The sequence below is a fragment of the Equus przewalskii genome, chromosome 3, assembly GCF_037783145.1.
Source record: "Equus przewalskii isolate Varuska chromosome 3, EquPr2, whole genome shotgun sequence".
Lineage (NCBI taxonomy): Eukaryota > Metazoa > Chordata > Mammalia > Perissodactyla > Equidae > Equus > Equus przewalskii.
Genome location: NC_091833.1, coordinates 531,575 through 557,458, shown reverse-complemented (window position 1 = coordinate 557,458; position 25,884 = coordinate 531,575). Strand labels below are relative to the sequence as shown.

Sequence of the window (25,884 nt, the reverse complement as noted above, 5' to 3'; positions counted from 1 at the left end):
CAGTTCATTTTATAGAAACTCTAGTATGTGTTCACTTCATTAAGCAAGAACTCTTTGCACTTAGACAACTAAGATTACCATACCAGTTACCATAGGTTGTATCCTCAAAAGTGGGTCTGGAAAATTCAAATGAAGCTAAGGACCACAAGAGCAGCACCAAGTCCGTGCCTAAGCACCTTGACATGCCTGTTCCCACCACTTACAAGCCAGGAAAATAACCCTGTGCCTTTTTCTGTTCAACTCAGGGACTTAGATGTCTCTGTATAAAGGAGGAAACTGTGTCATGACTTTTTGAAGAACTTCATAATTATTCACTTACTAAAGGAAGTTAAAAGAAATTTCTTATTTTATATATTATTAAAAGTATCCCTGTGTATATTAAGTACCTTTTCCTTACCCCATGTATGTGGAAAACATTTCTAAACATAAAAACATATCATCAGCTTATTAGCCTTGTGTAGAGGGCTAAGTCTGTATCAGACAAACTAGTTAGAAGGTTATAATTTCTGCCTTATTGCTTCTCCTGTTGGATAGAATAGGGGCTAGAAAACTCCAACCAATGGACCACATCCAGCTTGCTGCCTGTTTCTGTGGGTAAAATGTTATGGAAACATAGCCCACTATTTATTTATTTACGTATGTATATGTTTATTTACACATGTATATGGCTGCTTTCATGCTACAACATCAGAGTTAGGTAGTTGCAGCACAAGACCTTATGGCCCACAAAGCCGAAAATATTTACTGTCTATCTGGCTTTTTAGAGAAAAAGTTTGCCAACTCCTGGGCTGAAATAACAACTGCAAGAGAAAGTAAAATCTGCTTCATCTTTCTCTGATCTGCTACGTGTTCGACTAGCGCACCTGCCTTTTTAAGCCAGCACCCTAATTATCCATTTAATCAGATAGGTTCCTTTTCTGAGATGTTCCCTCTAAGTTGTTTTTAAACAGTCTTTTGTGATACTACATAAACTACAGAATTCTTTCATTTGAAATGCTCTGTATTTATTGCTCAAGGTAAGACTGCCCCCCTCTTCATGTTTCTTCCCTTTCTCTGAATTTGTCACTTGCAAATTAAAATTTGCTTGTAAATTTTAATGAAGCCTATTTAATGCTGAAATATCTATATTTTCTGGTGTATTCGACTTGCCTCTTTGCTTGTCAAGGCAATTCTGCTCCCACACCTAATCCAACAAGATCCTACAGCTCACTTAGATACCTACCTAGCTGATAGACAGCCTTAAGTTTGCCCTTAAGAGGAAAAGATCATGCTGTTTTATTGTGTAGTTAAGAATGAAAAATGAGTATGCTGATGTTATAATAGTATAGAGCATGTGAAAACAGTTATAGAATAAATGCTTTTAAGAGCATACCTTTCAGAGGGAAATAAATTAAAATAAATCTAAACATTGCAGATGATATCTCACAATTCAGAAAGCTTCCTAATGATCCCAACTTGAATCTCTCTCTAACTGCCTTCCAAATCTGTGAAATTTCAGTTCTGTGAACCCTCATTTCACTCCTTTGCATTTGTGTTGGTTGACAATGGAGCATTGCTACTAAGACGACAGTTTTCTGCACCACTAAAATCAACTGAAAAGAATGAGAAGTGTTTCGAACATTGTTTTTTGTGTGCTCAACTGAATTAATGGTTTTATTCTCTTGTATGTAGTCAAATCTAATCATTATAAAAATATTTCGGTTACACTGAATATTCTCACAAGCTGCCAATTTTTATAAAGTATACAAACTGTCATCCCAATAGATAGTGGGTCTTACAAAGGGGTCCCCAAACCAGCATCAGCATCTCCTGGGAACTTGTAAGAAATTCACATTCTCAGGCTCCACCAGACCTACCAGATGAGAACATCTGGGATATAGCCAGTGAATCTCTAGTTTAACAATCCCACCAGCTGGATCTGAGGCATGCTAAAGTTCGAGAACCAGAGCACTGGACCTCTAGAAAAGGGCTTTGCTGTAAGCTACAACCTTGTCTTCTTACACAGCGATTGTATATACTCAGAAGTTGGATTTCATTCTAAACATAAAACATACATTCATGCAAATAAATGATTCCTGTAGTTTTAGAATCCTCCAATACATTAAAGAAAACGAGAAGGTAAATGTTTCTGGTTTTGATCGAAATGATTTTGCTCACTCAGTAGTTCAACAAAATTGAAAATGAGATTTCATTACCAAAAAAAGACATTAACTTACTTTGCCAAAATAAAAAAATAATAGTGCATATATATTGAACACTTACTACGTGCCAGGTACTGTTCTACTTATTTTACACATTTACTCAGTCTTCACTCCAGTCTTATGAGATAGGTAATGTGATTATCCCTAATTTAAGATGAGCAAACTGAAGCAGAAGAAGTTAAATAACTTGCTGAAGGCCACACAGAAAATAAGTGGAAGAGGAGAAATTTGAAGTCAGATTTTCTGACTCTAAAAACTACATTCTTATTTTCAGAATTTGGAAAGCTAATACCTAAAATATTCTCATGACGTGAAATATATGGAATAACTCATAGTCCTTAGATTATTGTACTAGTCAGCTCAGGCCACCATTACAAAATACAATCCAAGTTTATTTTCTCACAGTTCTGGAAGCTGGAAGTTCCAGATCTAGGTGCCAGTAAGGTCAGGTGCTCATGAGGACTCTCTTCCTGGCTGGTCGAAGGCCACCTTCTCACTGTGTGCTCACATGGCCTCTTCCAGGTTTGTGCACGTGGAGAGAGAGCAGAGCAAGCTCTCTGGTGCCTCTTCTTATCAGGGTACTGATGCCATCATGAGAGCCCCCCTCATGACATCACTAACACTGCTGACTTTCCAGATATCATCACATTAGAAGCTGGGGCTTGAACATAAGCATTTTGTGAAGACAAACATCCATTCTATAACAAATAAGTAAATTATTTCAGAGAAGTGTGAGAAAGATGTTACATGAAACTTTGACAGATGTGTTGTCATCACTGCTGATTGATACCATAGTTTGAGTCCTGGCATATTAGTATTTCAGGTTTCACATAAAGGAATTTAAGATGTGTGCATAAATACTTAACTAGAGGAATTAATTGTTTCAGAAATTCTTAATCCTTTTAAATTGAAAATTCCTCAAGGATAGAAATAATCACTCCCCAAATTATAAATTTCTAAAAATTGAGATTTTCTTTGGAACACACTAATGTAACCCAGGTATGTTAGAGGTATTAAAGATATGGCAGGGGCCGGCCCCATAGCCAAGTGGTTAGGTTTGTGCGCTCCGCTGTGGCGGCCCAGGGTTTCACCAGTTTGAATCCAGGGCGCAGACATGGCACCGCTCATCAAGCCATGCTGAGGTGGCATCCCACATGCCACAATAGAAGGACCTACAACTAAAAATACACACCTATGTACTGGGAGGCTTTGAGGAGAAAAAGAAAAAATAAAATCTTTAAAAAAAAAAAAGGATACAGCAATACTCGTAGCACCCCAACTGTATTAGAAGAGACACAAAGTAAAAATAATTCTACATGTCTTGGCACTTGGTGTAAGCATCACCATTTTTAGTACATTTTGTACTGGACATTCATAGGGAAATAAATGGCACTATTTGGGGGGGTAAAAACAAACTCTGAAAAATGTAATGCTATTGACATATGGGGTAAGAAACCAAAAGACTTACAGGTACAAGTACCAGTCATATCATTTCAGTTGGGAAGGGCAAAGCAGGAATCAAATTACTCATTATGTACATGGTACAGGGCAGCAGTTCTCAAACTTCTGGGTCTGAGGACCCCAAAGAATTTTTCTTTATGTGAGTTATGTCTATCAGTATTACTCTATATGAAATTAACACTGAAATAATTTTAAATGGTTTTATTAACTCTAGCAATAACAATAAACCCATTACATGTTAACACAATCTATGTTTTATTTTAAAAAGCCCTGTATTTTCCAAATTAAAAAATTAGGGAAGAGCAGCACTGCTTTACATTTTTTCAAATCTCTTTAACACCTAGCATAATAGAAGACAGAAGATTCTTACATCTCTTTTTACATTTAGTTTTTTGTTGTTTGGGTTGAAACATATGGAAAAAAATCTAACTTCACACAGATGTATAGTAGAAAAAGGGAAGATTTCATATCCTGTTCAGATAATACTATAGCGAAACTCAGCAAGTGGCAGTTACTTAAAGGTTAGTTGTAATGTGAGATCTGAAACCTTTCCAATGAACTTTTCCTTCTCTGTTACATTATCCCCTGGTTATTTAGAAGTCTGTTGTTTCATTTCCATACATTTATGAATTTCTTAGATTTCTTTCTTTTGTTGATTTGTAATTTAATTCCATTGTGGTAAGAGAACATACTTTGTATAATTTCAGTACTTTTACACCTATTGGAGCTTGTTTTATGGTCTAGTATATGGTTCCCCCTGGAGAATGTTCATGTGTGCTTGAGAAGAATATGTATTCTGCTGGAGTTGGGTGTGCTGTTCTCTAGTTGTATCTGCTAGGTCTAGTTGATTTATAGTATTGTTCAAGTCTCCTAGTTCCTTGTTGATCATCTGCCTCATTGTTCTATCCATTAGTGAAACTGGTATATTGATCATTAATAATGATTTGAGGCTGGCCCAGCGGCATATTAGTTAAGTTCATGCACTCCGCTTCAGCAGGCTAGGGTTCGCAGGTTTGGATCCTGGGCATGGACCTAGCACTGCTCATGAAGCCATGCTGTGGTGGCATTCCACATAAAATAGAGGAAGACCAGCACAGATGTTAGCTCAGCAACAGTCTTCCTCAAGCAAAAAGAGGAGGATTGGCAACAGATGTTAGCTCAGGGCCAATCTTCCTCACAAAATAATAATAATAATTAATAATGATTATAATAGTATCCAACCATTATTGTTAAATTGTCTGTTTCTCCTGTCAATTCTTCATGTATTTGGGGGCTCTATTGTTAGGTGCACTTATGTTTTATGTTTTTGTTTTTGGGGGTTTTTTACTTCCTAGATTATTGGTTTATTATAAAAGGATATAGCTCAGGAACAGCCCGATGGAAGAGGTACATAGGTCAAGGTCCAGAAGGGCCCCAAGTGCAGGAGCTTCTGTCCCCAGGGAACTGGGGCTGCATTTATGTTTATAATTGTTATGTCTTCTTGATGGATCGACCCTTTTATCATCATTAAAATGTACTTTTTTGTCTCTAGTAACAATTTTTGTCTTAAAGTCTATTTTGTCTGATATTAGTATGGCCACTCCAGCTCTCATTTGTTACTATTTCCATGGTATATTTTCCATGCTTATACTTTCAACCTATTTGTTGTCTTTGAATTTAAAGTGTGTCTTTTATAGACAGCATGTAGTTGGATCATATTGTTCTATCCATTCTGCTAATCTCTACCTTTTGATAGCAGTGTTTAATCCATTTACATGTACTATAATTACTGATAAGGTAGGATTTATGTCTGCCGTTTGCTATTTTCTTTCTATATATCTTACATCTTTTTTCTTCCTCTGTTACACCATTACTGTTTTCTTCTGTGTTGTATATTTTCTAGGCTGTCATTTTAATTCCCTTGTTTCTTGTACTCTATTTTTTAAGTTATTTTCTTAGTGGTTTCTCTCAGAATTACAGTCTCCATCTTAACTTAGAAACAATCTAGTCATTTTAATACCAACTTAAGGGGCCGGCACAGTGGCACAGCAGTTAAGTTCACGCGTTCCACTTCTCGGCAGCCCGGGGTTCGCCAGTTCGGATCCCGGGTGCGGACATGGCACCGCTTGGCAAAAGCTATGCTGTGGTAGACGTCCCACATATAAAGTAGAGGAAGATGGGCATGGATGTTAGCTCAGGGCCAGTCTTCCTCAGCGAAAAGAGAAGGATTGGCAGTAGTTAGCTCAGGGCTAATCTTCCTCAAAAAAAAAGAATACCAACTTAATTTCAATAAAATAAACAAACTTTGCCCTGATCTACCTCAGTTTACCCCCCTCCTTTGTGCCTGTATTGTCATACAAATTACGTCTTTATGCATTATGAGCCCAATGACATGATTTTTTAATTATTGCTTTATGCAGTAGTGTTTTAGATAGCAGAAAAGAGCTACAAACAAAAATACATTTATACCATCTAGTATATTTACCTTTAGTTACCTCTACTGGTACCTTTTTTTTTATTTGTGTGGATTTGAGTTACCAAGGTACTTTCATTTCAGCCAGAGCTCCCTTCAGTATTTCATGTTGGTCAGGTGTGTTAATAAGAAATTCTCTCTGTTTTTATCTCACAATCTGTTAATTTCCCCTTCATTCTTGAAAGATAATTTTCCTGGATTTTAGACTTCATGGTCGACGGTCTGTCTTTCAACACTTTGAATATCCTAATGCCTTCTGGTCTCCTGGGTTTCTGATGAGAAATCAGCTATTAATCTTATGGAAGATCCCTTGTACATAATGAGCTGCTTCTCTCTTCCTGCATTTTAAATTCTCTCTTTAGCCTTCAACAGTTTGACCATGATGTGTTTGGTGGGGTTTGACTGTGATGTGTCTTGGTGTGGATCTCTTCAAGTTTATCCTCCTTGGAGTTCATTGAGGTTTTGGGTGTTCAGATTGATGTATTTAAAGTTGGGCAGTTTGAGTCATTATTGCTTCACGTATTCTTTCTGCCACTTTCTTTTTCTCCTCTCCTCTGGGAATCCCATTATTGTTTGTATTCCTCATGGTGCCCTGTATGTCTCTGAGTTTCTGTTCATTTTCTTTACATTCCTCATTATTCTTTCTGATCCCCAGGCTGGATAATCTGAATTGACATATCTTCAATTTGTTGATTCTTTCTTCTGCCAATGTAAACCTCCTGGTGACCCTCTCTAGTGAATTTTTCGTTTCAGTTATTGTAAGCTAGAATTTACTTCTTTTTTGTGATTTCTACTTCTTTATTGATGCTCTGTTTTGGTAAGACGTTGTTCTTATAATTTCCTTCAATTCTTTAGACATGATTTCCTTTAGTTCTTTGAACATGTAAGAGCTAATTTAAAGTCTCTGCCTAATGAGTCAAACATCTAGGCTTTCTTGAGGGCAATTTCTACTGACTGCCTTTTTATGTTTGACCCATACTTTCCTATTTGTGTGTGTGTCATAATTTTTTGTTTTGAAAACTGGGCATTTTAAATAATGTTTCAACCCTGGAAATCCCTTCCCTGAGTTTGTTGTTGTTGCTGTTTGTTGTTGTTGCTCCTGTTTTTTGTTGTTTTTGCTGTTTGTTCAGTGACTTTCCTGGACTAATCCTGTAAAGTCTTTATTCTTTACTGTGTGTAGCCATTGAAGTTCCTACTCAGTTAGCTTAGTGGTCAGCTATGATTGGACAGAGGTTTCCTTAAATGAGAGATTAGGTGAGAGACTAGGGCCTTCTTAGGTCTTTTGTCTGAAAACAGTGTTGCACATGTGTGGCTTTCTAGATTCCCAGGAATATGTCAGAGCTTTTCAAAACACCCCCTTTGAACATCTCATTCACATTTTTCTTTTAAGATTTGGTCAACTGCTTATTAGCCCAAATTGATATACTACCTCATGCAGCTTCAGTATAAACAGTTGCTAATGATTGTTTTTAACAAATGTTCCAGTTTGATAGAGCTATTCACACCGAGCAAGCTCTCAGTCTGGCCAAATAAAGACAAATACTAAGGATGGAGCTTTTCAGGAAACTGCCAGATAGATCAAATAGTGACAATTCTCTGGGGATGGGGCTTTGGGGAGCTCTCAACTTATTCTGCACCCCCACTGGCTGCTAGGCTATTCATTTTCATAGCTTCCTGAGTTCAAAGCTGTTGGCTTTCAAGGTTACTTCAGAGCTAGGGAGAGCATTATAGGAATAGGGCAAATTAAAACACAACAAAGTGCATGACAGGAGTCCCTGCTTAGTCATGGGGGATACATTCTAAGACCCCCAGTGGATGCCTGAAACCACAGATAGTATTGAACCCTTTATATACTGTGTTTTTTCCTATACATACGTACAATAAAATTTAATTTATAAATCAGGCACAGTAGGAGATTAACAACAATAACTAATAAAATAGAATAATTATAACAATATACTATAATAAAAGCTATCATAGATCTTAGCATATTCATCGTATGATTTTTTTTCTTTCCTTATTAAGTCACAAACTTTCACCTTTTCACTTAAAAGGAAGCTCTTTACAGCTTCTCTCTGGCATTTCCAAATTACCAGCATCACTACTCTTGCACTTTGGGGCCATTATTGAATAAAATAAGGGTTACTTCAACACAAGCACTGCAATAACATACAGTTGATTTGATAACCAAGACACCTGCTAAGTGACTAACAGGCAGGTTGCATACATGGCATGGATACGCTGGACAAAGGATGATTCATGCCCTGAGCAGGATGGAGTGGGACAGCGTGAGACTTTATTACACTACTCAGAATGGTGCGCAGCTTCAAACTTATGAATTGTTTATTTCTGGAATTTTCAATGTAATATTTTTGGACCATGGTTGACCACAGGTAACTGAAACTACAGAAAGTGAAACCATGTTTAAGGTAGGACTACTATATTCTTATCAAGATTCAGTTGTTTTTCTTCAACAGATATTCCTCAGATTCTTGCAAACCTTTGGCTGATTTCCAGAATTCTGAAAAAATTATTTTGAAAATTTTTGCCAGTTTTCTCACTGCTTTTATGAAGGAGACTTTTTTGAGGCCCTTACTATACCATTCCATTCCAGAAGTGCTTCTCCTCTTCTCTGTTACTTGAAAACTCACTGGTCTATCTTGTACTTTAAATGGTCTTTTATCCATGCATGGTTTTGTAACATCATGCATTGGTCACTTGGAAAATATTGGTTTACTGAGGTGTATAGATCTTCCTAATGTTGACACATTTCATTATATAATATTTAAAAACACATTTGTTAATATCACCACTGATCTCATCAAAAAAGGTTTTAAATTTTTAATGTGTCAGTCTCACAGTGGTGGATACAAGTCTTCCAAAATTCCAATTTTCGTTTGGAAGCTCAAACTTTATTATTAGAAACAAATACTGTCAGTCATTTTCCTAAAGTGACAGACTCACTTGTCATTCTCAGGAAAATGTTGTCGAAATACCCAAGTCTGAATAACCGCAGTTTAGTGCTGCTGCTGATTAGTCACCCTTTCTACAGTGGGGTTTTGTGACCACCCCCATGGATCCTTGCCCCACACTGAACCACTGTGTGGAAGAATCAAATCTGGATGTTTGGATCTTGTCTTCAAATATTAGAGTCACTGGCCCATGGTGAGAAGTGAACTTCAGCTTTAGGACTCAGAAGAGAGACTTGCTTGACCTGATTTTTTAAATTGAGTATAGGGGAAGAAAGGTAAAAATTGCCTAAATAAATCTGTAAAGTAAGATACTGTGGATAATAGTATGAAATTCTCCAAGTGTGAATTAGAAAAAATATTCAAGAATATAATTGGGAAGTTGCACCGAAAACAGTGCTGATAGCCCAAGATACCAGTCTTCCGGTACATAGACTAGACTATGGATAATAAAGTAAATTTGAGATGATAGCACAGTAATAAACGTAGCCTCATAAATGTTATCTCTCAGCCTCACTGGAATGAGACAAGTTTAAAGAATAAAAGAGCATACCCTATTCCAAACAAACAAACCTAGGACAGATGACCTCCTTTATGTTAAGTATATACTACATTAGCAATGTTTCTTGCTAAGCATGCAAAGCAACAAATATATTTTAACATATTGAAATATATGATAAAACTATAAAGGAAAAAAATGAATATTTGCATGAGAAAGATAATTCCATAGTTTAACTTCTAAGCTTTAAAACTGCTTATCTAAAGAACAGTGCTTTCTCTTGCAAAACATTAATACAGATATAGAATTTTGGTAACTTTCATGGAAATAGTATGTTTTACAAAGTGTAATATTCTGCTTTCTACATAAAAATAATTTATTAACAAGTTTGTTTTTATTACTTTTGTGATATTCTTCATGAGTCTTCATTCAGTTAGTAATGTCTTATGAGTAATTCCTCTTAGAACAACCTGTTTTCTTATGGTCATTGAAAGCATGTGGATTTCTAAAGTTCTTACAATATCAATCAGATAGTTGTAGTACCAGTGAAATTAATTATTTCTTGCCTGTCATCCTAGAGGAAAATCATTTCTAGTGTATCATTAGACTATCTAAATGTCTTTATGAACTTTTTCCTACTTCATTGAGAACAGTAGAATTTTGAATTCTATGCAGTGTTTACAGCATCTCTTGACCATTTTGTCGTCTCTTTTTCATATACCTTTTGCAGATATTGGTTTCTTTATACCCTGTTTAAATAGACTTGATTTCTAAAGAGAATAAATCATCCTGTCTAAGTGCGAGGAATGCCCCAGAAATATGGAACAATATACAAGTTGGAGATAAACCTCACCATTGTGACTAGGCTCTGCCAATGATGTTTTTCTTAACTGAAAATAATGTATTCTCTAAATCCAGTACAGGAGATTACTGTGGTAATCTACTCATCAGTATTTTTCATTCCATTCTAATTATTATGGATGGATTTTATTTATTTTGCTATTTTAGTGGGAAAATGTAATCTATGTCCAGTCCATCCCAGAAGGGGAAAGCAATGCTGTAATCAACAGAAATGTCATCGTAAAACTGTCACAGCTCTATTCTACATAGAACCAAAAGTAGTGAAGAAAATTTTCCTTAAAATATTCACCCTTATATAGTAAAGAAGAGATGATATTAAGTCTTAGAAATATCTATTAAAATTAATGAACCATAGAAATGCAATCATCAAATCATTTAAAATATTAAGAATTTTCTACTAATACAGGTTTTCTTTTAAAGTATTATCTACTTATGGAAATGTTCTCTAAGTAACTGCCATTTATGTAAGACTTAGATGTAAGAATGTCTTACTTTATTTGTAATACATTTGCCTGAAACTTCAAATGCTTCACTTATTTTCCAAGGCTTAACTATTCATTTTTTATTGCAGCCCTTTGGAGTAAATCAACCTGGACCTTATATCATGTATACAACTGTAGATGCAAATGGATATCTGAAAAACGGTTCAGGTAAGACAAGATACGATATCCTTAATATGTAAAAGCACCTTTAATCAATATATTGGCCAAATAAACTAGGTAACAAAAATTATCATGTTTTCATGCCCTTTATAAAATGTCCACTTTTTATATTATACTTAGCCTTTCCATAGACTTACATTGGTAGATGACAAAAGGTCTTCATGACAAATAGTAATTCCTAATATATCCCTCTTATGATGGAGCCAAATCATTGCCTTATTTTTCAGTTGAAGTAACAGAGATTGGGAGAAATTACTTGAGTTATCTTCATCAAAGTGTGAAGTGGTAAATTAGTTAATAAAACTCATCTTAGAAGAAGTTAAAACGTAGGAATCCGGCTTAGACTAATCCTAGTTTTTTCATATGTGGAATAGAAGCTGGAATATTACATAGAGGGTTTTTGTTTGAGTTGGGGTTTTTTTTGTTGTGGGGTTTTTTTGGTTTGTTTGTTTGTTTTTGGTAAGGAAGACTGGCCCTGAGCTAACATCCATGCCCATCTTCCTCTACTTTATATGTGGGACACCTACCACAGCATGGCTTGATGAGCAGTGCTAGGTCCACGCCTGGGATCTGAACCAGCAAACCCCAGGCCACTGAAACAGAGTGCACGAACTTAACCACTACACCATGGGGCCGGCCCCTATATAGAGGGTTTTTTGGTATATGATTATAAAGAAAAGAGTCTAGTTATACATTTGAATAAATAATAAAGGGAAATGCAATCAAGACAAAAAGGAAATAAGACTAAGCAATTATGTCTGCTTTTGACAGATGAGATCCAAATCACAGTAAATACAAGTGGGACTGTTTCAGTTCACTAAATCAGAAAAGGAATCCTAACATGTTATATGCTTCTTTGAGACTCCTAGAGTCCTAATCATGAAGAAGGATAAACAGAGTTGCTGTTATTCCTCCATTTTTATGGACCAGACAAAAGGGAAGAACTCATTATAGGGTCATTCTCAGTTTATATAATGGCCAAACATAAATCAAATATACTAGAGTGAGTTTCCTTTTTGGCTAATTGTACACGTTTAGAACCCTCAGTCATACCACTGCCTCAGCACAGAAACATACCATAAAACAAAATGGTTTAAAAAATTCAAGGAGAAATTGACAAACACAGTTATAGTCTAATACTTCAGTATACCACTGTCAGGCAAAGAAATTTAAAATAAATAAGGATATAGACTATTTGTACAAATTACTTATGCTTTAATTCAGATACATAGTAAACTGTACAAAAAAGGTTCAGGACCAGCTGGTTTATCTTTTGTCAGTTAGTTCTCTTACACTTTCAAAATGCAGATAATTTCAGTGCTAGGTAAGATATTCCAGAACATAGGAAAAAAAGATGAAATTACTTATTTCATTTCATGAAGCTACTATAACTTAGGCAGAGCCAGCATACTCAAAACCAAAAACTTAGCTCAATGAAAAATTCTATCTAAAATACTAACAATTTAAATTCATCTCTATTTTGAAAGAATTGCTTACTTAACACCGTCAATTAGGTGATTATCTCAGGATTGCACTGATGGTTTAAAATGGGGGGAATCTCTTTATTATCATAATGAGATCAAATTTTTTAAGACCTATCGTCTTATTTTTTCGTATACTGATAGATTGTGTAAATCTTCCCATGTCTGTCCGCATAGCTAGTCCTAATTTGTTTTGGGATTGTTTTGAATGCTGATACAATAACTAGTCTAGACAATCTTCTATTGTTTACTTTTTTCAATATAATACAACAATACAACAGCAAAGATCTACGTGCATTTATTTCTGTGCAATTAAATGAATAATTCTCACTTCATAGAAAAAAAATCTTGGAGAATATTCATCAAATTCTTAACGTTTATCCTGGACCAAGAATTTAAGAGATTCACTTCCTACTTGGTACATTTCTATAACTATATACTATGTTAGTCCTTTTAAATTTGATTTTTAAGAAAGATAAATTTTATAGCAAATCAAAGCATATCAAAGCTATTACTTTTAAAATTAGATGTCAGAAATATTTTTTAATTCTGTGATTGGTGATTCGCTAAAAAAAATATTTATTGAACCTCTGCTACAAACCAGACATTGACGCCTAATAGGATATTTTACAAGAAACTGAAAACCCATTCTAGTAATATTCACTACTCATTAGTATTTTTTTAAGTGAATGGAAGATTATTTCCTTACCATGATTTCTTTTTAATCTACCCCAAAACAATAAGGGAACATTGGGTTTATTCTTACTAAATTTATCTTTACTTCTTCCCTGGAGTGGAAAGGAATTTGTAAGCATAAAGGGAAAGGAGAGATATCTACCAAAACAATAAATGCAATTGAATTCACAAATCAAACGAATGCATAAATTTCATGTTAAAAAATCATAAACAAAAATAAAAGGCAGTACCAAACTGGCAAAATCTAAATGTCTAACAATAGAGAAATAATAAACTGTGCCATTTTATAATAATTTCTAGCCTACAAAATATTTTAAAGTAATGGATTTTTTCCTGTTCTCTTGTTAATGGACATTTATGCCCAGTGTTTTTTCTTTTTTTTAATTGCAGTAACATTAGATTATAACATTATATAACTTTCAGGTGTACATTGTAATATATTTTGAATCTGTGTAGATTATGTCATGTTCACCACCCAAAGACTAATTACCATCCATTCCCACACACCTGGGCCTAATCACCCCTTTTCCCTCCTCCGTGTCCCCTTCCCCTCCGATAACCACCAGTCTAATCTCTGTTGCTATGTGTGTGTTTGTTGTTGTTCTGGGTTTTTTTAAAAGATTGGCACCTGAGCTAACAAACATCTGGTGCCAATCTTTTTTTTTTTTTTAATTCTCCCCAAAACCTCGCAGTACATAGTTGTATGTTCTAATTGTGAGTGCTTCTGGTTGTGGCATGCAGGATGCCACCTTAGCATGGCTTGATGAGCAGTGCCATGTCTGCACCCAGGATCTGAACCAGCGAAACCCTGGGCCGCGGAAGCAGAGAGCACGGACATGACCACTCGGCCATAGGACCGGCCGGCCCCATGTGTGTTGTCGTTTTTATCTTCTACTTATGAGTGAGATCATTCGGAATTTGACTTTCTCTCTCTGACTTATTTCAATTACCATAATATCCTCAAGGTCCATCCATGTTGTCACAAATGACTGGATTTCATCATTTCTTATGGCTGAGTAGTATTCCATTGTGTATGTTTACCACATCTTCTTTATCCATTCATCCCCTGATGGGCATTTAGGTTGCTTCCAAGTCTTGGCTATTTTGAATAATGCTGCAATGAAATAGGGGTGCATATATCTTTATGCATTCGTGTTTTCATGTTCTTTGGATAAAGACCAAGCAGTGGAATAGCTGAGTCATATGGTAGATCTATTCTTAATTTTGTGAGGAAGCTCCATACTGCTTTCCATAGTGGCTGCACCAGTTTGCACTCCCACCAGCAGTGTATGAGGGTTCCCTTCTCTCCACATCCTCTCCAACACTTGTTTCCTGTCTTGTTAACTATAACCATTCTGAGCAGAGTGAGGTGATATTTCATTGTAGTTTTGATTTGCATTTCCCTGATAGTTAATGATGTTGAACATCTTTTCATGTGCCTGTTGGTTATCTGTATATCTTCTTTGGAAAGAACTCTGTTCAGATCTTTTGCCCACTTTTTAATCGGCTTGTTGTTTTTTGTTGTTGTTGAGACGTATGAGTTCTTTGTATATTTTGGATATTCACCCTTTACCTGAGATATGGTTTGTAAATATCTTCTCCCAATTGTTAGGTTGTCTTTCATTTTGTTGATGGTTTCCTTTACTGTTCAGAAGCTTTTTAGTTTGATGTAGTCCCATTTGTTTATTTTTTCTATTGTTTCCCTTGCCCAGACAGACATGATATTTGAAAAAATGCTGCTAAGACCAGTGTCAAAGACTGTACTGCCTATGTTTTCTTCTAGAAGTTTCATGGTTTTGGGTCTTACATTCAAGTCTTTAATCCATTTTGAGTTGATTTTTGTGCATGGTGTAAGATAATGATCTACTTTGATTCTTTTGCATGTGGCTGTCCAGTTTTCCCAACACCATTTATTGAAGAGACTTTCCTTTCTTCATTGTATGTTCTTGGCTCCTTTATCGAAAATTAGCTGTCCATAGATGTGTGGGTTTATTTCTGGGCTCTCGATTCTGTTTCATTGATCTTTGTGTCTGTTTTTGTGCCAGTACCATGCTGCTTTGGCTCCTATAGCTTTGTAGTAGCTTTTGAAATCAGGGTGTGATACCTCCAGCTTTGTTCTTTTTCCTCAGCATTCCTTTAGCTATTCAGGATCTTTTGTTGTTCCATATAAATTTTAGGATTCTTTGTTCTATTTCTGTGAAAAATGTTGTTGGAACTTTGATGGGGATTGCGTTGGATCTGTAGATTGCTTTAGAAGTGTGGACATTTTAACTATGTTAATTCTTCCAGTCCAAGAGCACAGAATATCTTTCCATTTCTTTGTGTCGTCTTCAGTTTCTTTCAACAACGTTTTGTAGTTTTCGGTGTACAAGTCTTTCACCTCTTTGGCTAAATTTGTTCCTAGGTATTTTATTCTTCTTGTTGCAATTGTAAATGGGATTGTATTCTTAATTTCTCTTTCTGCTACTTTGTTTTTAGTGTATAGGAACAAAACTGATTTTCGTATGTTGATTTTATATCCTGCAACTTGACTGTGCTCATTTATTATTTATAAAAGTTAATTAGTGGATTCTTTAGGGTTTTCTACATATAAAATCATATGATCTGCAAAGAGTGACAGTTTCACTTCTTGTTTTCGAATTTGGATCATTTTTATTTCTTTTTCTTGCCTGATTCCTCTGGCTAGGACTTCCAATATTATGTTAAATAAGAGTGGTGACAGTGGCCATTCTTGTCTGGTTCCTGTTCTTGGAGGGATAGCTTTCAGTTTTTCTCCATTGAGATATTTGCTGTGGGTTTCTCACATATGGCCTTTATTATGTTGAGGTATTTTCCTTCTATACCCATTTTATTGAGAGTTTTTATCATAAATAAATGCTATGTCTGTTCAGATGCTTTCTCTGCATCTATTGAGATGATCATGTGATTTTTATTCTTCATTTTGTTAATGTGGTGTTATCACGTTGATTGATTTGCAGATGTTGAACCATCCCTGCATCCCTGGAATAAATCCCCCCTAATCATGATGTATGATCTTTTTAATGTATTGTTGTATTCAATTTGCTAGTATTTTGTTGAGGATTTTTGCATTGATGTTCATCAGTGATTTTGGCCTGTAATTTTCCTTTTTTGTGTTGTTCTTGTCTGCTTTTTGTATCAGGATAATGTTGGATTTGTAGAATGAGTTAAGAAGCTTCCCCTCCTCTTAAATTTTTTGTAAGAGTTTCAGAAGGATAGGTATTAAGTCTTCTTTGAATGTTTTGTAGAATTCACCAGGAAAGCTGTCTGGTCCTGGACTTTTACTTTTTCACAGGCTTTTAATTACTACTTTGATCTCCTTACTGGTGATTGGTCTATTCAAATTCTCTACTTCGTGGTCCAGTTTTGGAAGATTCTATGATTCTAAGAATTTATCTATTTCTTCTAGATTGTCTAATTTATTGGCATATACCCTTTCATAGTATTTTCTTGTAATCTTTTGTATTTCTGAGGTGTCTGTTGTAATTTCTCCTTTTTCATTTCTGATTTTATTCATTTGAGCCTTCTCTCTTTTTTCTTTGGTGAGTCTAGCTAAAGGTTTGTGAATTTTGTTTATCTTTTCAAAGAACCAGCTCTTGATCTCACTGATATTTTTCTGGTTTTTTTTTTTTTTTTCAGTCTCTATTTCATTTATTTTTCCTCTGATTTTTATTATTTCCTTCCTTCTACTGATTTTGGGCTTTGTTTGTTCTTCTTTTTCCAGTTCCTTTAAGTGTACAGTCAGATTGTTTATTTGGGATTATTTCTTGTTTGTTGAGATAGGCCTGACTTACTATAAACTTCCCTCTTAGAACTGCTTTTGCTGTATCCTACAGATTTTGGCATGTCGTGGTTTCATTTTCATTTGTCTCCAGGTATTTTTTGATTTCTCCTTTGATTTCTTCGTTGACCCAATTGTTGTTCAGTAGCATTTTGTTTAATCTCCACATTTTTGTGACTTTTCTGATTTTCTTCCTGTAGTTGGTTTCTAGTTTTATACCTTTGTTGTCAGAAAAGAGGCTTGGTATTATTTCAGTCTTCTTAAATTTATTGAGACTTGTTTTGTGGCCTAAAATGTGATCAATCCTGGAGAATGTTACATGTGCACTTGAAAAGAATGTGTATTCTGCAGTTTTTGGATGGAATGTTCTGTGTATATCTACTAAGTCCATCTGATCTAATGCGTCATTTAAGGCCAGTGTTTCCTTATTAATCTTCACTTTGGAGGATCTATCCATTGGTGTAAGTGGAGTTTAAAGTCCTCTACTATTACTGTGTTGCTGTCTATTTCTCCTTTTATGTCTGTTAATATTTGCTTTATATGTTTAGGTGCTCCTCTGTTGTGTGCATAGATATTTACGAGTGTTATATCCTCTTATTGGATTCTTCCCTTTATCATTACATAGTGCCCTTCTTTGTCTCTTGTTACAGTTTTTGTTTTAAAGTCTATTTTGTGTAATATAAGCATTGCTACCCCCACTTTCTTTTCTTTGCCATTTGCATAGAGTATCTGTTTCCATCCTTTCACTTTCAGTTTGTGATTGTCTTTAGATCTGAAGTGTGTCTCTTGTATGCAGCATATATATGGGTCTTGTTTTTTATCCAATCAGCCACCCTGTGGCTTTTGATTAGAGCATTTAGTCCACTGACATTTCAAGTAGCTATTGATAAATATGTATTTATTGCCATTTTGTAATTTTTTTTCTGGGTGTTTTAGTAGTTCTTCTCTGTTCCTTTCTTCTCTTTCTCTCTCCCCTTGTGGTTTGATGGCTTTTTTTAGTAATATGTTTGATTTCTTTCCTCTTATTTATTTGTTTATTTATTATAGGTTTATGGTTTGTGATTACCATGAGGTTCATATATAATATTCTATGTATATAGCAATCTATATTGAGTTGCTAATCGCGAGTTTGACCTCTTTCTAAAAGCTCTACTCTTTTATGCCCCTCCTCCCACATTTCATGTTCTTGAATTCTTATTTTGTATTTGTCTATCCATTACCCTCTTATCATTGAAATAGGTAATTTTACTACTTTTGTCTTTTAACCTCATATTATCTTCATAGGTGGTTGATCTGCTACCTTGACTGTATTTTTGCCTTTACCAGTGATTTTGTTGCCTGGTTTTTTTGTTGCTGTTGGGTTTTGTGGGGTTTTTTGATAATTTTCTTATCCCTATTTGTGGTCTTCTCTTTCCCATTTAAATAAGTCCCTTAAGCATTTCTTGTAGAACTGGTTTCTTAGTGATAAACTCCTTCAATTTTTGCTTGTCTGGGAAGTTACTTATCTCTCCTTCCATTCTGAATGATAACCTTGCTGGATTGAGTATTCTTGGCTGTAGGGTTTTTCCTTTCAGCCCTTTAAATAAGTCATGTTGCTCTCATTTAGCCTGTAGGATTTTGGCTGAGAAGTCCTTCAATAGCCTTATGGGCTTTCCTTTGTATGTCACTTGTTGCCTTTCTCTTGCAGCTTTTAGGATTCTCTTTTTATCTTTAATTTTAAACATTTTAATTATAATGTGTGTTGGTGTGGGCCTCTTTGGGTTTGTCTTGCTTGGTGCTCTCTGTGCTTGGATGTCTGTTTCTTTCCTTAGGTTAAGAAAGTTTTCAGCTATTATTTCTTCAAATAGATTCTCTGCCCCTTTGTCTCTCTCTTCTCCTTTTGGGACACCTATAATGTGAATGTTAGTGTGCTTGATATTGTCCCAGAGTTCCCTTAGACTGTTCTCGTTGTTTTTAATTCTTTTTTCTTTTATCTGTTCAGCTTGGGTGATTTTTTTCTAGTCTTTCGTCCAGCTCACTGATTGGTTCTTCTCTATCATCTACTCTGCTACTCAGTCCTTCTAGTGAATTCTTCATTTCCAGTATTATATTCTTCATTTCTGATTGGTTTTTTTTTATATTTTCCAATTCTTTGTTGATATTCTCACTGTGTTCATCCAGTCTTCTCCCAATATCAGTGAGTATCCTTATGGGTTTTTGTTTGAACTCTTTGTCAGGTAAATTGCTTACTTCTGTTTCATTTAGATCTTCAACTGGGGTTTTATCCTGTTCCCTTACTTGGAACCTATTCCTTTGCCTCCTCATTATGCCTCTTTCTCTGTGCTTATATCTCTGTATTAGGTGAGTCAGTTATGGCTTCCTAGCTTGGAGAAGTGGCCTTATGTAACAGATGCCTTTTGAGGCCCAGCAGTCACCAGTCCAAATGTTCCAGGAGTGGACCCTTTGTGGGCTACTTGTGTCCTTCTGCTGTGGCAGGGTTGCTGTATTACAGGTACCCAGGGAGTCTAGGCTTTCCTTCCCTGGCTGGCTGTTTCTAAATTGGGTTTGAAGAGCCATAGCACCATTGGCTACAAGGTCTATTAGTTTTCCTGGTAAATGAGTAGGCACCCAGTGTAGCTGGTTGCTAGGCTCAGGGGCTTACAGTTGCTGTAGGCTTCCGGCCTGCAAGGCTGTTGTCAGCTCTGTTAGGATTTCAGCTGAGTCAGGCTGGCCTCAGGCACAGGAGCACCCAATTGTTTCAGGCTTTGGAAGGTGGGGATTGATCCCCTTTGTGGCTTTTGTGAAGCACAGGTCTTCTGCCACTGTTAAGCCCCACCCCCCACAGATCCACATACACCATCAACACAGTCCTGGCCCATGCACACTTCCTGACCCCCTGGGGCATACCCACTCCCCCCACTGCAGAGGTGCGCACCTCTCCACCAATGCCCCCCACAGTTCACCTGGTCCTTACACAGGCCCTGCCCCACGAGGCCAACACACTCAGGTGCCTGTAGAATGTCAAGGCATCTAGTCTGTGCAGGCCAGTAAGTAGCCTGAGGGCTTGCTGTTTGGTGGAGCCACTTCCTAATGTGGGCTGCCCGCCCTGGCTGAACTGGATGAAGTCTATGCTCTATTGGGTGTGGCAGACCTCTGGGCTAACAGACCAGGGTAAGAACTACCAATGGGGTCTGCCAGCCCCCCTCTACTAAGTCACAATAATGGCTGCTGCCAATGTCTCAGTATCTGGAGAGGTCTCATCTCTCACCAAGATGCGCCCAGAGCCTACCAGGTGAGTCCCTTTTCACCAAAGGACTGTGCACCTTTCTTTCTGGTGATTTTAGGTTGCTCTTCTAGACAGGTGAATTTGTGCATGGGCCCTTTAAGAGCCGGCTTTTTTCAGCTTTCGTCCATTGGCTTTTCTGGTGGTGTTCTCTGCTGCAGCTAATAGCCAGAGAAGCCAGATAGTAGGACACTCGTCTCAGTTGTGCTGAGTTTAAAGAATGCTTATAGTGGCAATGTGCCCCCACTAAGGTCCCCACTCCTCTAGGGAGGGCTCCGTACCTTAGGGTAGCCCCCACCTGGCCGGCTGTGAAGCTCCATGGATCACAAAGGTGACTTTTTTTTCTCCAGAAGGAATTTCTGCCCTTCCACCTGGGTCAGGACTGAACCTTGTTGTGGGGGTTCCTTTTATCCAGTTTTCACTTCTCTCTCTGGGGTAATTTTTCCAAGAGTAGCTGTAACCTGGTTGTGTTTGTGGAAGGACGTGAGTTCAGAGTCTGCCTATGAGATCTGACCTTAAAATAATTTTTAATGAAATGACTAGATCTTTATGGTATAAATTTTGGGAGGGAGGCACATCTATATATATAATCCAAATTCTGTGTGTGCGTATGTGTTTTTAAGTCTACCTGTGTGTAGGAAAAATATAAAAACAAAATGACGTATAGAAATGTTACTATGATTATCTCTTGGGTGTAGGGTTTTCGTTTTTATATATTTTTTGCATTTTAGTTTACTACACTGATCACATATTGCTTTTAATTTAAGAAATACAAACTAATAGTGATAAAATATTTTATATGTACACCATATTTCATGCATAAATGTATGTTCTAAACAGGGAAGTGGCACTTAATTTATTTAGGAAGTACTATAATGAAATCCTGCCCCAAATCTTAAAAGGTTGAAAATTCCTAGTTTAAATATTAAGCATGTTGAAGTCTAAAGAAATATTACATGGTTAAACCATATACTCCAACCCATCCAGCCCCACCAGTAGAGAACTTTCCACTCTAGGAAGAGAATGACCACATATATGTACTTCAGAAGCTGCAACCCTGGTTCACTTACAGAACAGCTAAGGGTCACTACTCATTAATGGGTCACAAAATTAATGTAGTGGCTTATGATAAGCACTTTTTATTTAATAGAATAAAAGAAAATGATCAAAAGTATCAGAGTACACCAAAGATATAATTTTAAGTATTGTTTCATGAAGGTTTTATTTTAGCAGTTTGTGTATGTGTTCATACTGAGTGATGATGTAAAATGTAGTTTTTATTATGGGTTGTGGTCAAACAACTTTGAAAGCCACTGCCAGAGACAATAACCAGCCTTAGTGTTATTCAAAAAGGCCTGGACTAATTATCCTCTTGCTTATAGATAGATCTTATCATTGTTACCAAATACTCTCTGATCTTACTCCACTTCCTAGCAAAGCCTGAATAGCCAAATGTTATTAGATAGTTACATTACAGAGAAGTCATTAATTTTCTCAATAACTTATAGTTGCTGACAGATCAAAAGAATAAACTACATTTGTCATGAGCATTTTAGGAGCTAAACTCCTCTAGTTTTGAATCTAGGATTTTGTTTACTACCCTTGTAAATTAGCTGGAGATCTACAATGGGGATCCATAGTCTGTAAACAATATTTGATATGAACTTAGAAGATTGGAGCACATTGGCAAAATTATGTGAACAAGTGAGTTGTTGGTTTTTTGTGAATAATAGCATTCTTAGACCAAGAATTGTTTTTCTACCCCTTAGATTACCTATTTGGCCCTGTTATTTAAAGGTTACTCTAAGGTACTATTTGTGAACGTATCTGAGAAAAACATAAGTAACCCTTGCCTACTGTGCACCCTTCATTACATGCCTCAAATCAAAGAGCCGTTGAAATGTATGGCAGGCTGAGAGCACAGCATGGCAAAGGGCAAGGAAGCATTTGGATGAACAATATAACAAAATTCATATTGACAGTAAATAGTAGATTACTGAGGAAAAGGATTTGTTGTAACACATAAGCACATTGTCTTTCTATAATTTTAATTACAACCTTTCAGATTTCTTCATTTAATCAATTGTAAATTACATCTTCCAGTGTCAAAAAACATTTTATTCTTCATGTTCATTTCTCATATACACATTTTCTGAAATTATCGTCAAAGTATAGTCATGTTCCATTTATCCACATGTAACTATCCATAAAAGAACTTTTTTAGTCCCAAATCATTTTAACTACTCATCACATTTTAAATTGTCATACTCATAACAGCCAAAAATTTTATCTTGAGCAGTCCTCAACATTAAGGCCTATTTTTGTGTCAAAATTCATAATTCATAACAAAAGAACATGGCAAGAGTCGTTATGCCCTCCTGGATTATCCATGACATTCTTCTCTGAAAGAATGAATTCTTGCAAGAGGAGTCATTCCCTTACCTTAATCTCACATCAACTAAAGATCTGGCAGGAATAGCAAAGTCAACAGAGATAAGGATGAGGGACTCAGGTTATGGTGATTTTCTTTTATTGAAATGAAAGAAAGAAACAGAGGGATGGACGGAAGATAGGGAATAACTCTAAGCAGTAACTGATATATCCTCTTGATAGCACTGAATGAATCACAAGAAATACAGAAAGTCTGAGAAACTGTAAGAAACAGCAAATTATTCTGCTGTTCACAATTAGAAATCCTATCTGCACAGATGCAAATGAGTCAAAGTCATATTCTGCAAAATCAAAGGAAAGAAAGCCAGAAATTATAGTACCAACAAAAACGAAAGATTGGCTTCATGAAATTCTATTTACAACCTGATTTCCAGCATAGTATTGCAGTTAATGTAGATCTTAATACTGAAGGAAAAACTGCCAATAACAGCTTTGGGAACAGAAAGTGGGAGAAAAAATATTATTTGTCTATTCTGTGGTCTTTGCTAGCAAATGTTTTGTCATTCCACAAGTTGTAAATAATCCAACAAACCCTGTCTACTGCGCAAGTTTATTTGGTACAAAGGAATTTGATTAAAATCTCATTCCTTACCCAGTAATACCACTGATGTATTCCTTCTCATTGCCTTAATCTTACTTAAGGACTTAACTATTTTCAATATCCATGCTTTCCTCTAACTTCATACATAACACAAACCATAGAAGACTATTATGTGCTACAATAAAAGTTGAAATTCACACATATATTATGTATACAATGCCTGTGACAGAGGAAGCACTCAGTACACACTGAACAAATACAAGAAGGAAATAAAATTCTTGAGATGATTTTCTCATGTATGCTTAAGTGAAATATTGCCGATACAAGGAATAATTTACCGTAAGTTAAGTCTAAAATTGAAATAGAATAGTATTTGAAAAAAAACTAGATTCTGCATCTGCTTAATTAATTTTTCACTACTTCCTATCTTACATTCATTAGAAGTACAGTATCAAGGAAAGTAACAAAAGTAAATTTAAGGAAGAGATGTACTGATTTAATTACCAATTTTATTTTTAGCAATTTACTCATAGGTATTTGCTTTTTTAAGCTAGCTCTACCATGAAAAAAATTCCAAATTTTTATTCTCTCATATGCATTTTCCATTATTAATCTAGACTTTCTAGACCAGAAAAACAACAGAAGAATTAGAGGCCATGAAAAACAAATATATGGTACAGACTCATAATTAGATTGTGCCTGTTCAACATAATGCCTCTAGCTCCCCACAAATACCTAAATCATGGATCAGTATTTTCTTGTGTTTCCATAACCCCTAACATTGGTCATTGCAAATTTACATAACAATTGTCTGAACAGTTTGTCCTCAATAACATCAGAGATTAGCTTCTAGAATGTTGAGATCTCTTAAAAACCTAGTTGTAGACATTAATCTTGCTAAAGCACAGCTCTTTTTATATCCCTAAATGGTTTCCTACTGCCTGAGAATCAAGGACTTCAGAATTGAGCCCTAAAATATCTACCAGCCTTATCTGTCTCTAATTCCCTTTATGCATCCTACACATCTCCAGCTTTGTTTCCAGTATATCTTGCTTTCTCCACTTCCACGATCAATGCCTTTGTTCACCCTTCCAATGTCTACCTCTTCCCCATCCCTGTATATCAGAACTTCCAAATATGACAATACTAGCACTGTGCCATCAGTCTGTCACTAAGCCCACTCCTGAAACTAGAAATAAACTCTCTTTCCACTAAATGGCTGAGTCATTCAGCTGTTAATAAAGCTGGATTAAAACTCAAGACTATTTAATTACAAAGCTAGACATTCTTAACACTACTCCAGTATTTTTAAATGTCATCTTGTGAAAGGTTAAGGTATTCTAAAAAGAGTAAATTATCCTTAATAGTTTTGTTTCATTTCTATTTAAACCATGGTAACTGTGTAAAGTGAAGTGATGACTATAATTTAACAAACACAAACTGATGTTTTATGATGTTTCTCTGTCTTTTTTATTGCTGTAGGGTTATGGTTTTTGTACTTCATCATCTTTTTTTTTCATAATGATTTCAGAAACAGGACTTAGATAATGGTTATATTCCTTGGCTTTCTGGAAGGTTGCTGATCCTACTTTATTTATTTAGTAGTTGAGTGATTTGTATTTCCCTAGTGATTAATGATGTTGAACATATTTTTATGTATTTATTAGCCATTGGGCTATATTTTTTGGCGAAACAGCTATTTAAGTTCTATGCCCACTTTCTAATTGTTTTTGTTTTTCTTATTGTTGAGCACACCCATATGATTTAAGAGTTTTGCTTTCTTATTATATTTCATTTAATAGTTACAACTGCATAGCAGCCTTTCAAATAACTGATTAAAATGACTGAATTTAATTATAATCTTAACTGTTAAAAATGTAACTGCTTTGTTCTTAAATGAAGAATGTTAGAAATATTAGATGTTTTAGGGTGAATCTATTGTCTTCTTGAGGTTGTATTAGGAAAATGGAAATCTATCTTCTTTAAATCAAGGAAGGAAGAAAGAAATGCAGAGCAGAACACCAGGATCATAACTTTAACTTATTGTCCTGGGAAATTTTCTCTTCTTCCTATCTATCAGTATATGTCCTATTATGATACTATATTTTTTTATTCTTTTGTATTTTAATTTTAAAAACTGAATTGGTAGTCCAAAGTACACGAGATGAGAAACAAGGGAAAACAAGTGACAAAATGGCAGCATTAAGCCCTCATATACCAATAATCACTCTAAATGTAAATGGATTGAATTCTCCAATCAAAAGACACAGTGTGGCAGGATGGATTAAAAAACAAGACTGAACAATACTCTGCCTCCAGGAAACACATCTCACCTCCAAAGACAAACAGACTCTCAGGGTGAAGGGATGGAAGATGACACTCCAAGCTAATGGCAAACAAAAGAAAGCAGGTGTCACAATACTTAGATCAGCCAAAGTAGACTTCAAGATAAAAAAGACAAGGAGAGACAAAGAGTGGTAGGATAAAATGATAAAAAAGGGACACTCCACCAAGAAGATATAACACTTATATATGCACCCAACACAAGA

The 25,884-nt window shown here is 35.7% G+C and overlaps 1 protein-coding gene across 1 annotated transcript in view; it reads left to right on the top strand.

The window, feature by feature from the left end:
- Window positions 1-25,884, top strand: part of ITFG1 (integrin alpha FG-GAP repeat containing 1) — a 266,570-nt gene that overhangs the window by 194,274 nt on the left and 46,412 nt on the right. The window contains exon 14 of the mRNA XM_070613598.1: window positions 11,015-11,093. Within this exon, the coding sequence (XP_070469699.1) occupies window positions 11,015-11,093 (79 nt within the window). The remainder of the gene's footprint in view (window positions 1-11,014; window positions 11,094-25,884) is intronic.